The 17,016-nt window shown below is 43.7% G+C and overlaps 1 protein-coding gene across 1 annotated transcript in view; it reads right to left on the bottom strand.

Moving 5' to 3' along the window:
• dab1a (DAB adaptor protein 1a) overlaps positions 1-17,016 on the bottom strand; it is a 473,747-nt gene that overhangs the window by 297,087 nt on the left and 159,644 nt on the right. The window contains exon 2 of the mRNA XM_078561911.1: positions 8,302-8,518. Within this exon, the coding sequence (XP_078418037.1) occupies positions 8,302-8,368 (67 nt within the window). The 5' untranslated portion in view covers positions 8,369-8,518. The remainder of the gene's footprint in view (positions 1-8,301; positions 8,519-17,016) is intronic.

Raw genomic sequence — 17,016 nt, 5'->3', positions numbered from 1 at the left:
CAGCTAGACACATAGTCAGAACTCCAACACATGTCATATTGATGGTATTGAGATGGTGGAAGGGGAGCCTCAAGGTGTCATGGCTAAGAGCCATCTGCTGGCCTCGGCACCGCCCTAGTTGCCCCTCCTTGCCATGGGCGCTAAGACTCATGTGTTATTCAAAGTGATGGACGCCGAATGTGTCCAAGGTGGCCGTTGGGGGAGGGGGTTGGGACCAGTCGTACTATCTTCTGGGGACTGATCACCAGTAGTGTGGACAGGAGCCGCTGGAGGTGTCAGATGGGCCACTATGGTTGGGGTGCGGCGTGCGCGTGCAGAGTACATGAGCGATCAGCCCCAATAAATCCTCTTCTTTGTTCTGCAGGAAAAAACCGAACACAATCTCAGGGAGCGCCAGAGGACTGGTGGTGGGCACGCCGTGCTGCAGCGCCTCACCACCTACGAGGAGCAGGCCATGGAGCTGGGGAGGTGGCAGGCGGCCAGGGCGGCAGGTGTCGGCGAGGCTGGGGTGCAGCGGCCAGATATTTGAGGTCCACAGTCCCATCCACTCTGTCTCCCCACCATCCAAAGCACTGATGGTTGCTGCAATCGTTAATGCAGCAACACTGCTCATTCACAGACTGAGACACTCAGACGTGTGGATCATATACAAAGCTCCCTCGGCCCCTTGAGGATGCGCGTCTCCAGCACCTTCCAAAGTCACCTTATCCCATTTCGGACCATTATCCTAACATGCCATGGCATCACTGCTGCACAGCCAAAGACGTTTTGCATCTTAGGAGGGTTGGTACCTCCACCACCCTTTCAGCCAGTGCGTCCCACATTACTCTGTCCAAAAAGTCTTCAGCACCTCACCTGTCAACCTCATGGCACTCAACTTAAATAAAAGCCACCACGTTACTCATCCCTGCGCCAAGGGGAAATGTTGCCTTCTGTCCACCCATTCTATGCCCCTCATAACGGTATGAAGGTCAATAATGTGACCTGTCAATCTCCTGTGCTCCACGGCAAATGTCGCAAGTGTTTGCGATGTTTCCTCAGCACCGCAACTCTCCAGGCCAGCATGCATCCAGGTCAGGAACCTCTGCACTCTCCCCACTCCAATGTCACATAACATTCCATGTGGCATTACTTAGGCCATCTGACCAGCCTGTCTGTATGCGCATCTAATGTTTGGGCCTCCTCTTGACTATTTTCCACCCCACCAATGTTCGTCTCCTTAGGTTCTTGAAGGATGAGCGACTTATGAGGCTGGGGGGGAAAGGGATGAAAGGTGTTACTGACTGAACGCTAATTGATGCACTGTCCTTGTTGTTAATTTCAGCATCACCACCGCATGGCCGCGGCCAACAAGTCCGGAGCCCCCACTCCACACCTGAGGGCCAAGACGTGCAACTTGCGGCACATCATTTCAGCCAGCCAGGCACCAGCGCAGCAACAAACACTTCGGTGGGGAATGCAACGTCGGCTAGTGTCATAGTGGAGAGGGCACTTCACAATCGCTGGAGGAGGTGGCAGGAACAGAGAGTGCTGATGGCGCCAGTAGCCGGAGGTCTGCAGGGGACCAGGCACATGCTGAGTCCGGAACTGATGATGTGCCTCTGGAGATGTCACCAATACAGCAGCTGCAGGACAAGCGGCAGGATTCGCGGTACCATCTGGCAGGGTTGCATAAGGGTGTGCTTCAGTTGGTCTCTGAGGTGGAGGAGTCCAGGCAGAGTGTAAGTGAAGGCATGAACCGCAGGACAGAGCTTCATGCTTCCTCTACTGAGAGATTGGCGACTCTCATGGAGAGGGGCTTCGATCAGATTGAGAGTCTTCTGATTGGGTTACACTCTGACCTGCAAGTCTTCACAGCGGTAATGGCCACAGGTGGTCATTCCCAATGTGGGAGATGTTCTGGGCACCAAGTGTTGGCACTCGGTGCCCATGCATCTGCGGTGAGCAGGGAGGTCCAATGTGACCTCACATCGGCGCAGCAGCTGCCTGTCATCGCTGCGAGCTCCTCTCAGGGCGCCCCGGGTGAGGGCAGCAGCTCCTCTGCCCCTCTGCCAGTGACCATTGCATCAGTTGAGGCTGCGACAACTGGGGAGCTGCCAGTTCTGGAACTGGCCACTCCCTCCCAGGCGGGGCCATCACAGGCTTCACGGGCCAGAGGACGCCTGCCAAGGTCATTGACGCCAACAGGACAGCAGAGTCAGCAGGCTGTCTCACAATCCACTCCGAGCGATGGGGCAGCACCTAGATGTAGCACCCGCAAACAAAAGCATAAGGCACGTTAGGCAATCCACGGGTATGTCACTGGTGATTTTGTGTTGGCATTAGATTAGGGAACAAATAGTTATGTATGTAAGAGAGACGTTTGTGTTTGATGTTGGACTGAATAAGGTCCAGTTTTCTGACCATGGCTGAGGATGTTTCCTTTGTGCTGCATTTGCATGACATCTCATGAGTGTTTGAGTGGACATTGATGTTTCTGCACTAAGCCCTTAGTTGCAACTGATGAGGTGGAAGATGTAGCACCTAAGTGCCACGTGTGGAAGCGCCAGGCAATGCTGGTCCTGCTGATCCATGTGTGTGGAGCTAGCTGAAAGTTCGTTGGATTAAATTGTCCCAGGTGTCCCTGCCTCCTTGGTGTAGTTGCGGGTCAGCGTGCTGCCGCTCATCATTGCCCTGTGCTTCCTCATCCTCTGAGCCATTGCTGGATTCATCATGTGCAGCCTCATCCACTGCGTCAAGGTCTTCATCGTCAACTGCATCCCCCTTTCCAGTGCAAGATTGTGGAGAGCGCAGCATGTTACCACTATCAGAGAGACGCGATCTAGGGGGTACTGGAGTGCGCCTCCTGAGTGGTCCAAGCAACGGAAGCGCATCTTGAGAAGACCGATGGCTCTCTCCACCACAGCCCTTGTGGTGCTGTGGCTCCTATTGTACCGCTGCTCAGCTTCTGTTCTTGGACGGCGGAGAGGCTTCATGAGCCACCTTCTGAGGGGATAGCTCTTGTCACCCAGCAGCCACCCATCAAGCCGAGCCGAAGCACTGAAGAGCGCCGGCACCTGGGAGTGTCTGAGGATGTAGGCGTTGTGGGAGCTGCCTGGGTACCTTGCACAGACTTGTAGAATCTGCATCCTGTGATCACACACTATCTGCACGTTCATGGAGTGGAAGCCCTTCCTATTGACGAAGGCATCGGGCTCACCCGCTAGCGCCTTGATGGCCACAAGTGTACAGTCTATTGCACCCTGGACACGGGGGAAGCCAGCAATGGCCGCGAAGCCTCTGGCTCGCTGTACCTGACTTGCCTGGTCACAGCGGAAGTGGATGAAGGCCCATGCCCATCTGAACAGAGTGTCTGTAACCTGCTTGACACAAGTGTGGACAGCTGATTGGGAGACACCGCAAAGATCACCCACCAAGCCCTGGAAGGAGCCAGAGCACAGAAGCGGAGAGCAACTGTTACCTTCAGAGCCGCTGGCATGGGGCGTCCACCCACACAGTTAGGGGAGATCTCAGGACCAATCATCTGACAGATATAGATGACTCTCTCCCTTGAGAGTCGGAGCCTCCTTCGGCACTGCACCTCAGTCATATTGAGGTAGCTGCTTCTCCGCCTGTATACCCTGGCAGCAGGATAGTGGCGTCTTCTGCGGCCCCTTCTGCCTTGTACAACCTCTTGGCCCTGCGCCCCTTGTGCCTGCACCTGGCCTCCCAAAGGTGGCTCCCCTGGAGGCTGATTGTCCAGTCCTGGCCTCCTCCTTATTCTATCCCTCCCTTCCTCCTCAGGGGAGCTGCCTCCAGTGGAGATGTCAGAACCCATACCCAGGCTAAATGGAGGCCTCCGGAAAGCTGCAGACCCGATAAAGCTGACTGTCTGCAGACTGGTGAGCTGAAGCTTCAAAGTACACAGAAAGCTCTTGGAAATCGATCTGAACTGCTAACAATCACACAGGCAAGTTTAAAACACTTTCTGCATTAAATACTTCATGAAAAACATGAACAACCCCTCTGAGCCCACATATCCCGCCAGTGCATGAATTTTGATAAAAAGTCACCTACCCGCCTGCCCATTGGGCCTGTGTGCCGAGTCGAAGTTTGCACAGGCTCCTCAAAATCCTCATCGGTTGGCAACTTAAGGGCCTTAACAAGGCCTTTAATTAATGGTGGGCGCGCGTCACGCTGCATAGCGCGCCCGCCGACCTAAATATCGCGATGCCACACGCTGATGTCCGGACGCTCGCGCGACATTTTAAGCGCTGACGTGCAGGCTCCACCACTTGCACGTCAGCCAGAAAATTCTGCCCTCCGTGTAAACTTTCCTCTCTGGCAACATGACACCTGCCAAGGTTATGATCTGATTTGCTCCTCATGGTTTTCAAAATAACTGAGCCAGTCAAAAATCAATATCATTTTGCAGCTACGAAGTGATCTAGCGTTCCTGCCTCAACTGCTTTTCTTGGCAACTTGCTGTTGATCACTCTCTGTGTAAAAAGCTTCCTGATGTCTGTTCCATGTTTGCCTTTTACTGTGCTGAATCTGTACTCTCTTGTTCTACTGTGTTTCAAAGTATCACATCCTCTATCACATTTACTGTATCAAGTCTCCTCAGGAACTTCTCTTTTTGAAGCTGATAATGCCTACATTAATCAAACTATTTTATAAGCAAAAGGTTAATTAGACTGTCCTGAGCTCTAAGCAAGCTATACTGCAGTTATTTTTTCTTTTTACTATAGTCATGCTAACCTTCAGGCTTTGTTTGTTAAGCAGAGAATTATAAATCAATTTAAAGTAGACTGGACTATTGGGCTAGGGCTGATTTTGCAGAAGTGGCCAGTTTCAGGGTGAAATAATAAGATACTTAATTGAAGACATGACATTGCATAGCAGTTTTTAACATTACAGAAAACTTTAATTATTGATAGCATAGTGGAAAATGGTTAGTTATGCAAAGGAAAACATCTCGATGTAAATCATTTTTAATTGGTACCAATGGTACAGAAACAAAAACAGGCTTATAATTAAATGTTGCACTTGGCAGCGAAGCAATCATATGTAGCAGGAGTAAAACTATCAATAAGATAACAAAATAAGGAATGCTACCAATCCTGTTAATCCAATGGATAAAACAGCTTGTTAAGCAAGGAAAACTATTATTATTGATAAGGGACTAATTAATTAAATTTTCCTTTTTAAATTGTGGTTTAACTTCTGTTTATTTCATGTAAGGCTGGAACATGTGGATTTTCGTTTGAAAGATGTGAGAGAAATGTTTAAAATAAAAGGCTGTTTGTACACGTACTTAATGTTTGTGAACTAAAGTACTAAGCTCAGAATTTATCGCTGTTTTGGATATCCCCAACAAACCATAAGGTGCAGTTGTGAGTATATTTTTGTTTAAATGTATTTGGATTCTATGATGTAAATAGGATCTCAAAGTCCTATTTATTTCATAGGACCCTGATTTCCATTTTTCAAAAAAAGGTCTGAAATAGGTGGACATTTTGGGTACCTGGAGGTAGGCCCATTCTAAAACATCACAGCCCCATCATTAATGGAGTGGTAAGCCTACTAGTTGCATTTTGAAGCCATATCATCAGCCCATTAACATCAGGCAAAATTATTTCAACCTCCCAATGGCAAGATCTTAACAATGGATGCATGTGTCTGCTGTTGACTTCCATGCAGTCCCCTTGTACATTTTAAATTTTATTTGCTACTGATCAGCCTGGGTCCAAACAGGTACTGGCAAGGTTTTGGTTGTCTGTTCTGTGTCCACAGTATTCTCTACAAATAGTCTACAAATATATAACCACTTTGCATTGAGATAAAAATATGACTTGGTCATATAATATCAGGGAAAACTCCATACAGTGTCTCACTCATTTGTGGCCTCAATCTTGTTGTGACCTCTTGATTGGTCCACTTATTTTATCATGTCCCTGTCTTATTGACAGCCATTAAATTTGATTTGTAAAGGACTTTCTTAGGCAGTACTTGATCAAAAGACTTCTGAAAGTCTTGGTCTATTACAATGTTCAACAACCTGGGATGTTATTCTCAGGTCCACGAGGCTAATTAGATGAGATCTGTCTGTAGTTACACTATGTTAGCTCTTATTCATTAAATGATTTGTGTACAAGTTGCAGTTTTGTTCCTGATTATCAATTCAAGTTTCAGATTATTGATCCATTCCATTGCCCCATTTTTCTATTCCTCTTTTAAAAATTTGTAACAGAATTCTGTAAAGAAACACTTTCTATGGGCAGAGCATTTAAGGTAGTCTATCCTGTTGGATTAAACAGAACTTGAAGCCACAGCAAGGTGTGAATGTCTGACAACACAATTCAGGGCAGTAAATTAACTGCAAGAGACAGGACAAGATATGCTCATTAACTTAGTATTATGATCATACTTACCTCAGTCCTTAGTGTAATTGCTAGAATAAAGTTTACAACTGTTTTCTTCTTTCCTTCTCACAACAGAGAAATCAGATACACCCAATCAGCTGCATGGCAGGAGCTCACTGAGCAGAGCATGCCATCTCCTCATTGTGGGGAATTCATCAGTTCAAGATTAATGCAGCTGTCTGCATATACCCATCCCTTCCATGTGATTGATATAATAAGCTGCTGCTGCAGTGGATGTGATTCATACCCTCTATCCAGACTGTTAAACTGACATTTTCTTTAGATCATTCACTTGATCATTGTCCAATGGCCTAAAACCTTTCGCTGTTAAAGGAAACTTCCATAAGTAGGTTTCTGTGAATTATTGTCTAAAGGATGTACTATTGTTTTACACCCTCTTCTATTAATTCAATCTATCCCAGATCATCACATGCCTTTACACTATCTAACTCATTCTTTCTTAGTACCTCAACACTGTGAAATTTCCTACCTCCCCTCAGTGTTCATTTTTTATAATCTGCAAGATTTTAAAATCTAGGTTTCAAAACATCTACTACTCTTGATGAATTTGTGCAATTTTGATGGTGCCCTGACCATATATCTCAATAAAAGAAAGGTTACACATAGTGATACCAGGGACAGGAACAGACATCGGATGGCTTGGAATTTCCCTCTGCTGGTGAGTGTGTTGGTTCCCCAGCATAGTCCAGACCCTCAGTCATTTTCTAGGAGGCCTGGTCAGGTCTGCAATGGTTACCCACCCCATTAAGACACCCCTCCCACACTGACTGGAAGTGGCTGAAACACAGTCAGAGAAAGGAAGCGGTCTTTCTGGCAGCAGCCTGTGGGGCCCAGCACTCCGGATTGCTTATAAACTATCCCCTCCCACTACAAGGGCAGCTGTGGCCATTTTTAATTTTATAAATGTTAAAGGTGCTAAGATGGCATTGCCATCTTAAGGTGTCCTCTCTTTCTCTTATCTGCAATGGCAGGCTGCAGCTCTTTCACTGTTGCAGGGCTTCCTACTGACTCTCAAGCACCAGGAGGCCACCTGTTGTCATTAACTGAGTGGCAAGCGTGCCCTCTGGCCATTAATTGGCCGATCCTACAAAATTTTTGTCAGATGACTATTCCTGACATAGTGCAGATTTGGGACCTGCAATTAGTCCTGATCCCAAATGAAAGATCCCACCTCTCAAGTTTGGAGATAATTAGGTAAACCCCCGGTGAATATCTTCTTAAAATCAAAAGTGCTGACCACCTCCAACTCATTGACGAACACAATCAATCGTCATTCCATATATTTTAAAAATACCACCCATGGCCAAGAACACAAACATTCAATAAAAAGCTGAAAATCTAGGGCTAGAGCAGAAATACAAAATGCAGACATTTCAGACAATATAAATAATATGACCCTGCATGGTTCTGCTGTTGACCATGCATCCTGAAATTAAAACATATTTTGAAGGTCAATGTCTGTCAGGGAAAGAATCTGTTTGGAAAATACTCATTATAAACATTAATAATGAAATGGAGATTGATGTTCTGAGTGCTATGAGACGACTAGTCTATGCTATATTTCCAAAACCAGAAGGAACAAAGTTGAGACTCACTGCCTCAAAATCATTTCATACACCACTAAATCATCAGAAGCAATCAAGGGACATTTATCCACCAATCTGACCGGATTTGAACTCTGCATTTTGACATTAAGAAGAAAACACTAACTCTTCACAACATCCAAAGCAACAGTTGCAAGAGTGACAGAGCAATTTTAAATGGAGCATAGTGGATTTGTCAATAAAGTTTATGAATTACTACACTGAGGGTATTTAGTAATACAGAGAGCCCCTAGGTTAGGCCATATGAAGAGACAACTACGACGACTGCCTACCTTTCTTTTTGGATTCCTTTCTCGTGTTGGCTCTGACAACCTGTTGAAGTTCTGACTCCGTTGACATCCTAGTTAACAGTATGTCCTCTTCACACACTGTGCACGCGCAGATATAATATCGCAACCAGGTTCATTTATAACTGTTCTCTGATAATAGGTACCAGTCCACCAGACACGTTTATCCCAGACAGCACATTTCACTCACTTCTGCTGAGGGCTGTAAGAGAAAAGAAATGTCATGATCTTAGATTTAAAAAATTAGATGCTCAGCGGTACAAGGGTTAGAACATTTGGTAAAGTATCACTCATAAGCAATAACATATCACTAAACTCTAAATATTGGCACATAAAATTTAAAAAAAGTATTTTTTAATACTCTATGCATCTCATAATGCAACTTTAAATTTAGTTCCCCAGTTTCCTACACTTTTACCCCTGCTTTCCCTAAGTGGAAGGGTTATGTTGTGTTATAGCTTCACAGTTGTCACCATGAGCAATATTTAACAAAGGTGATAGGGGTGTCACCCATCAGCTGGAGAGCTGGCGAGAGTCCCAAGACACCTATTTTAGGGAAAGCCCAGCTTATTGAGTGCCACTTAGGCACCTACCTGGGCAACAGTGGGCCTTTCCTGAGATCAAGGACACTGGTGTGTAAGTCCCACCCACCAACAGCTGCCAGTCAATCAGAGGCCAGCAGCTTTATTGAATGGCATGCAGCACCATAGGGGAGGTGGTGGCTACTGCCAATACAACAACCAGCAAAGGCCTAGTATCATTGCTGGATCACAAGCCACAGGCAAGTGATGACAGGAGGGTGTTCATGGAATGGGTGTTGCAGTGGAGGGGAGTCAGTCACGGGGGTGGGGAAGTCAGCAGTAAAGGCGGGGCAAGGTAGACCAACAACAAGGCAGGGGTTTGGCTGCCAGTGACACCCCTTCCCGATGCTGGTTCCCCCCTACCTTCCTGATGCCAGGTCCCTCAACAGGCACTAGCTCATTTGAATGAGGGACATTCCTCTAGGAACTTGTAAGAGACCCTACGCAGGTTTTCCAGTTGTGTTTCCCACATGGTCAGCTCCCCCTGTACACCGCTGGGTTAACACCAGCATGGTGGGATGAGACCCTTAACTGGGCCTTCCCACCCTGGACTTAATTGGGGTGGAGGCAGGAAGGCATCTGGGTCCCCACCACCCTCCCACCTGATTAAATGCCTACCCTGTCACCAAAGTTGCCAATGTATAATCCATTATGCAGCTTGGCCAAACATCCATTACTATTAAAACAGCTGAGCCTTAGTGAAAATGTTGCAAGATTGACAGCTCTTTTTCTCCAGCCTATTCTGTCAATTGCACAATGTTTATTTATATAAGATAAAGAAGTGCCAAGTGCTTGCAGTTTCTACTACTGATACTTTAAAGGGTCTGGTTGATTGACACTTTTATAGGGCTGTTGTAAAAGCATTTTTATGAGTAAATGTATTTTAAAGCTTTTTCACACATTCTATTGTTACTATAGGGTTCAGTCGTTTTGTACGGAGTGCATGCTGGGTGAATGGGCATGGAAGTGCCATAGGTTACCATGGAGGGTTTGAGGGGCTTGGGGGTGTGTGTGTGTGTGTGGGAGGGGGGGGTGTGGGTGTGGAGGGGCATAGGTTGACATGGATGATATGAGGGGCCTTGCAGTAGGTCGGTAGGTCGGGGCATAGGTTATCATAGAGTGTATGAGGGGCCATGGGGGTGTGGGTGTGGGTGGGGGCATGAGGTGGCGTGAATTGGCATGGATGGGGTATGAGGAGTGTGCGGGGGGTGAGGAGGTGTGAAGCGTAAGAGCTAGAGGGCTGTCTTTTGTTTTGTTGTTTTTATTGTAACTAGGACAAAACCCCAGAGCACCAAGGCAAGCCTTTTAAATAGCCATCCTCAGGACCCAGCAGGCCCAGTGGCCTCCTCCAAACCCTTTCTGGGGGCAGCGGGCCCAAATCTAGTTACCTCCCACACCCAGAATGAAAATCCCTCTTTGACTGATGCAGTCTTTTCAGCAATTGTGACAATATTTTGAATTTCTTTAAATTATAGTCAATCTAGTTTTATATTCATAAAAATACAGTTATGTTAATCACTATAATTTTTCTCTGCTTATGAAAACACAAACTACCAATGCATCCCGAGATCCTTTGTTTGGTTGCTATATTTTTTTATATTCCAGCATTTCAGTAGCATCATTAATTGCTAACTGATTACTCAAACCAAGATTAGGATTATAAAATGACAAGCAGCAGGCATACATGTTGCTTTAAAATATAAGTACTAAAAAACACTTATTACTTATCATCTAAGGGTTGTACAGAAAACAGCAAAAAAACTGACTTCATCTGAATTTATTTGATAACTGTGAAATAATGAGTGATCTTTTTTGTCTATCCCAAACTATTTATTACCCTGTGTGACATGCCTGCAAGGTTGCATTAACTGTGACAATCTCTGTGACCATGTTCATTATGTTGCTATCAATGAAACTATTAACAGCCGATATAGGACATAACTCAACCGCTATTGTAATTTCTGAAGGACAAATGCAAGATATGTAGGTTACTTTTATTTTTGGTGTTCCTATATTGTGTGTTATACTTTTCTGAAATGGTAAGTTACTAATTAAAGGAATAATGTTGTATTGCAAAAAAACAAGCCAGTAAAAAACTATATCATTTTGTTAACTTTCTGTTCCAATGACGTGACAAAGTTTTTTGGTGAGGGATTTAGGTAATGGGCTTAAGTTGAAAAGAATAAGAAAAAAATGGGAATTTGAGAAGAAACAAGAAAAAAAGTTTGGGCTGACTAGAGTAGCATTAGCAAAACAAAGAAAGGCAAAGGCTGAAGAGGAGAGAGAAATTGACAAGTGCAGATGTGAGGATTATTTTTGCTTGGATGCTGTTGAACAATCTGAGATAGGGGGCTGAACTTATTGTGAAGGTATGAAGTATCGCCTTTGGGACTGAAAGTGGGACCCAATTCCGCGTCAGTTGAACCCTGGGGTGGCATTTTACCAGCAGCTAATTAACAGGCCATCTACAGAACCACCATCCAATTGAGGATGACAGCCCACTTCTGGGAGCTGCCGGTCCAATCAGAGAGCTCAGTAGCGCTACTGTTAGAGGTGGCCACTGCTGAACCTACAGAATGAAGGACAGGGTGCCTCAATGCCATGGCATCCTTGAAGTCAGATAAGTTTGATGGGTCAAGTAGGTTGGCCCCAGCAACGAGGAAGGGGCATATTCAGTCAACAGTGCCACAGTCACGGGGTGGCCATTGCCATTAGTCACCCCTCCATGGGCTGATGGCGGCCTTAAAGGAAGGCCCCCTGCTCGGAACCTGTTGGGAGGCCACTAGGGTTTACCTGCTGGTCTCCCCACATGATCGCAGCCCTTCCCACACTGGTAAAGTGCCAGCGGGAACAGGAGGTGCCCTTAATTGAGCTTCTAATTGATTACCCAGTGGATGGCCATTCCACTGAGGTTTCCGCCGCTGGCAGCATGCTGTGGCAATGGAAAAATGTTGTGCTCCCCTTCCGGTACCTTCCTCCGCCATTTTACCAGTTTTCCTGCCTCCAAACCCATTTCCATAGGGCTGGAAAATTTCCATCCCATGGTATCGATATTCATGTTTTGAACTGACTTGCCTTATAATGCTTCATTTAGAGAAAAGTGTTGTCATTTTTCATGAAGGTAACATTCCTCTAACTACACCTAAATTTTAACAACACATGCGGAGCAGACAAAAAGTGCACAAGGTATTTCCTGTTCTGTGACAAAGGCCATCTGAGTGCTGATTACTTCAGCTTGCAGATACCTGAACTTTAATATAAATTTGACCTTGGACTATAATACTGATATGTCACTTTATAGCTTTCCGGACTGAATATTGAGTTCAACAACTTTAGATCTTGAACTCTCTCCTCCATCCCCACCCCATTTCCGATCCCCCTTTTTTCCTATAATTTATATATATTTTTCTTTTCCCACCTATTTCCATTATTTTTAAATGTATTTCCATCCATTGTTTTATCTCTACCTTTTAGCCTATTTTGATCCCCACCTCACCCCACCCCCACTAGGTCTATCTGTCCCTTGCTCGTCCTGCTTTCTACCCCTACTGTCACCATTAACACATTTCTTAGCTAATATCACCACTGTCAACACCTCTTTGTCCTTTTGTCTATGACATCTTTTGGCAATCTCCACCTACCACTGGCCCTCTATCCAGCTCTACCTGTCCCACCCCCACCCTTAAACCAGCTTATATTTCACCTCTTTTCCATTTTTCCTTAGTTCTGTTGAAGAGTCATACGGACTCGAAACGCTAACTGTATTCCTCTCCGCAGATGCTGTCAGACCTGCTGAGTTTTTCCAGGTATTTTTGCTTTTGCTTTGGATTTCTAGCATCCGCAGTTTTTTGCTTTTATCACTTATTACTCTATATCAAACAAAACATGTTAAGTTTTGTTAACCTTATTGCCTGATTACAGTACATTGCTCTCTGATCAGACATAGCATAGTAATATACAGCACATAATTAAAACCAAAACTATCAAACTTCTGTAAAAACACTCACCATAATCAAGACAGGCCTTGTTAAATACGAAGATAAAAGCAAAATACTGCGGATGCTGGAAATCTGAAATAAAAACAGAAAATGCTGGAAAAACTCAGCAGGTCTAACAGCATCTGTGGAGAGAAAGACAGAGTTAACGTTTTGAGTCCGTATGATTCTTCTTCAGAGCCCTGAAGAAGAGTCATACGTACCTCGAAATGTTAACTCTGTCTTTCTCTCCATAGACGCTGTTAGACCTGCTGATTTTTCCAGCATTTTCTGTTTTTCTTTCCTTGTTAAATATGGCTGTTCCCAGAGACAAGTTATTAACCTCTGGACTACTGTGCTAGTTATTTGAGTAAACAGTTAAGGGCTATAGACAAAGCTGTTTGAACTGATATACAAGTATTCAAATTTCCCATCCTAATCTTGCATAACTAGCACACTTAATACCGTTCTTATTTAAGCAAATTACAAGACAATTCAGAAATGTCTATTTGGTGTTTGGAAGCAAAGGCTGTTTCTGTTAAAAGTACAAAATGAGGATTATCCATCCTAATATTTCAGATGTAAACTTATCAAACCGAACCCAAAATGTAAATCTGTGTGATGCATAAGATTACGGGCAGAATTTTACGTTGATCAGGCACGTGTGGGCCTGACCCAATCCGGTGTAAAACTGCACGAGATGACGTTGGGCGAGCATCCTGACATCATCTCACGCAATATTTTGGTCGGGGCACATGCGCAAAAGTCGGAAGCATGCCCGCCGACAATTAAAAGGCCAACTAAGGTCATTAACGGCACAATTGCCTTTAATTTTACGTTGCCCATCCAACCTTATGGTTGGCAGAATGGGCGAATCCAAGGGTGGGATGAGGTTTCCATGATGAAATAAAATAAAAATAAAAATAAAATTTGGTGGACAGCATTTTCATCATGTATATTTTCAGGCTGGGATTGGGATGCTTGGGCATTATTTTTTTGCTTTTGAAACCTTTATTTTTGATTTTTCTGGTCTTCAGCTCCCTTAGGCATCTCTCTCCCTTCATGGAGCTTTCTCTCAGCCCGGGCCCGCGCCTGTGTTGACGTCAGTGCTCACTCTATTCCCGCTCCCATCCCAGCAGCGCTGAGCTTCTCAGCACTCACTTCACGCTGGCTGGCAATTAATTGGCCAGCCAGTGTGATGTCACGATCAGGGGCCGATCTCAGTCAGCAGTCCATTCCCCGACCGATCCTGGACTTACCGATCGCACCCACGCGCTGACCTAAAAATTCTGCCCTATGCGTTAGGCTCCTGCATAACTGTCTCTTTGTTTCCTGGATCCAGTTAATATATCTGCACAAACCTGACATTTGATCCATTCAATTTGGGCTGAAACATCCCTGCAAATTTATGACTGAATGCTGTAATTTACTCACTTAACTTCTTCACCATTAGAATGGAATGACAATGTACTATACCAAAACTCTAGAGAAATATAAATGTGAAGAAATGTCTGCTTGATGTTTTTAGTTTTCTCCACACCTTGACTTTGTAGCTATTTCTCTCTATTCACATTTTTACTTTGGTAACCATAATTGTGGTTCAACTGTTTCTTCATCCCATGTTATAAACAAAGGTTTCACCTCTTCCATTACCTTTTTTCAAGCCTAGTTATTGTAATGTAGAAATGCAATAAGTAGCAGTGTAGTGCTATGGTGTCACACAGTAGCTCAAAACAGTGAACAAGGTCTGCCTCCAATCTCACCTTGTTACATTATCAATCATGACTTGTACTTATATAGCACCTTTCACATGGAAGAACATCTCAAGCCCTTTGCAAAGGAGTGTGGAAGATGCCAAGCAGCAAATGAAGAGAATAATGGACAATGAGGGAGGGATCAAAAAAATGTTTTTGAAGAGATAGCTTATTAAACAAAGGTAGAGAGTGACTACAGCTTGTCAGTGCGCCTATTAAGAGATTAAAGTAACGGAGCTGTGGAAGACATGAATAACTATTTCAGATCACAAGAGGATAAATGTTGTTGCATCCCTGGGCTATGTAGCACACAAGTAGTTTGTTTGATCAATGTCACTGCCATGGGATTCAATTCTCATCTCTTGTACCACTGACTCACTGTGGCTGCAGTATGTGTGATCTTCAGAATACATTGCAGCAACTCACTCACCAAAGGTTACTTTGAAGCACCACCCTCTCCTTGACTTATACTACTGAGAAGGACAAGAGCAGCAATGTGGTGGGAAAACCACCATATACGTATTTACCTTCAAATCATAACCATACTGACTTGCACATGCATCACCTTTCCTTCATTGTTTCTGGGTTAAAATCCTGGAAGTTCCTATCTAACTGCATTCTGGCAGCATTGTTGCCACAAAGACTACAACAGATCAAGGGGAAGGCCCATCATGAGCTTCTCAGGGCAACTCAGGATGATCATTAGATGTGGCCTGTAAGTGAAACTAAAACTCCGGTTGACCTTTCTTAACACAGAGATACAGAAATACAAATCAAACTTAAACTTTAAAGTTAAAATTTCCCACAAATACAAATATAACTTACTTAAACTATCTCTATTTCCTAACACCACTCCCTTTGGAGAAAAGAAAGCTTTGCACAGTGAAGCTTTCTTTACAATGGACTTCCAACCTCTTCACACAAACTTAACATCATAAATCTCCAACAATAGCTTATTATCTAAACTTTCCATTTGGTTTCATAATTAGACATGTTACATCATACAATTACAAAAACATACTAAAACAAAGTCAATAAATATAACAAGCAGGGTTTCTACATAATAGTATTATAACTCAACTCTTATGTTTCTTTTTTCTCTATTCCCAGTCTTTAACTCAGCAAAAAATGTTTCATTTATGTCTAAAGCCCAATTGTCCTTTTCGTCCGCTGTAGGCGTAATTGCATCCTCAAGCTAATTTTTTGAACTCAAAAGTGATAAATTCTCATTTCAATTTAGCAAAGTCAAAATGGCATTTTTGTGCGTTAACATCTCATTGCTTCTCTATTCAAAATCTCTTTTTGCCATTTCAAGGATGTCATTGAATTGCTTTTTATGTTCACACAAAAGCGTTTCATACTCCTACTTAGTTTGATCTTTAAATTTTTTTGATATTATTGTTTCTCTAGATCTGATTTTGAACAGAGCTTTTCTACTTCTTTTTGAGCAATGTCAATTATATTCTCCCAGTGGAGTTTCATAGTTCAATTCTTTTATATAGTTCACAAACTATGTCATTCCACTGCTTTCCAGGTTTTGAATGGTCTTTTGCAAACTGTCCATTTGCCTGGATTCCAACTGCTGTATTTTGTATATCAGCACCAGCAATCACTTTTAAATCAGTGTCTCTGGTCATTGATTTTTCCAGATCATTTTGTGTTTTTAATCCATTTTGTTGGCAATTCTTGATTTCCAGTTCTGCATGCACATTGGCTGTTTTCATATTTTCCATTACTGAGGTTGACACCTCAGTAATTTTACTTGAATCAGTTCTTTGCTCAACTGGACCACAACTCAGCAAGGAGTTTTTATGCACAGAAACAACTTTGGAACTGTGACACTCCATATCACACGTCTCTTTCCTTTCATCCTGTTTTCGAAGTTCGAGAATCGCATTGCTCTTTTCTTGACGATGTTCTAACAGTTTGTTAGTTTTGGTTTTTAATTCTGCATTCAACCAATTATTCAATTATTCTGATTTACCAACAATTCCTTTTCTTGTTCAAGGCATTTTCCCTGATATTTCATGGCAACTTCTGATGCTTGAAGTTCATCAAGTTTAAACTGAAGATTGACCTTTGTTAAATTTGCTTCTACAAGTTTATCATTTAGGTATTTCAAGTCTTCAGTCAAGTATTCTACTTTCTGTGACTGATTCTCAATTGTTCTCACCAAATCTCTTCTTTCATTAGCAAACTCCTCTTTCACACATGAAAGTTGGTTTTCTACATTAATCAAGTTTTCCTTCAATTATCACCAATAAGTGTTTCATCTTTGGCCACAGTAGTTTCCTGAAGGTTGTTAAGATCAATATGATCAGCCACCTGATGCAATACAGTTGTTGCCACATTACCGTCTCCACTAGCCAAGTCATTACCCAGAATAAAATT

Source organism: Cetorhinus maximus, chromosome 17, assembly GCF_964194155.1.
Source record: "Cetorhinus maximus chromosome 17, sCetMax3.hap1.1, whole genome shotgun sequence".
Taxonomy (NCBI): Eukaryota; Metazoa; Chordata; class Chondrichthyes; order Lamniformes; family Cetorhinidae; genus Cetorhinus; species Cetorhinus maximus.
This window is presented reverse-complemented; position numbering and strand designations above follow the sequence as displayed.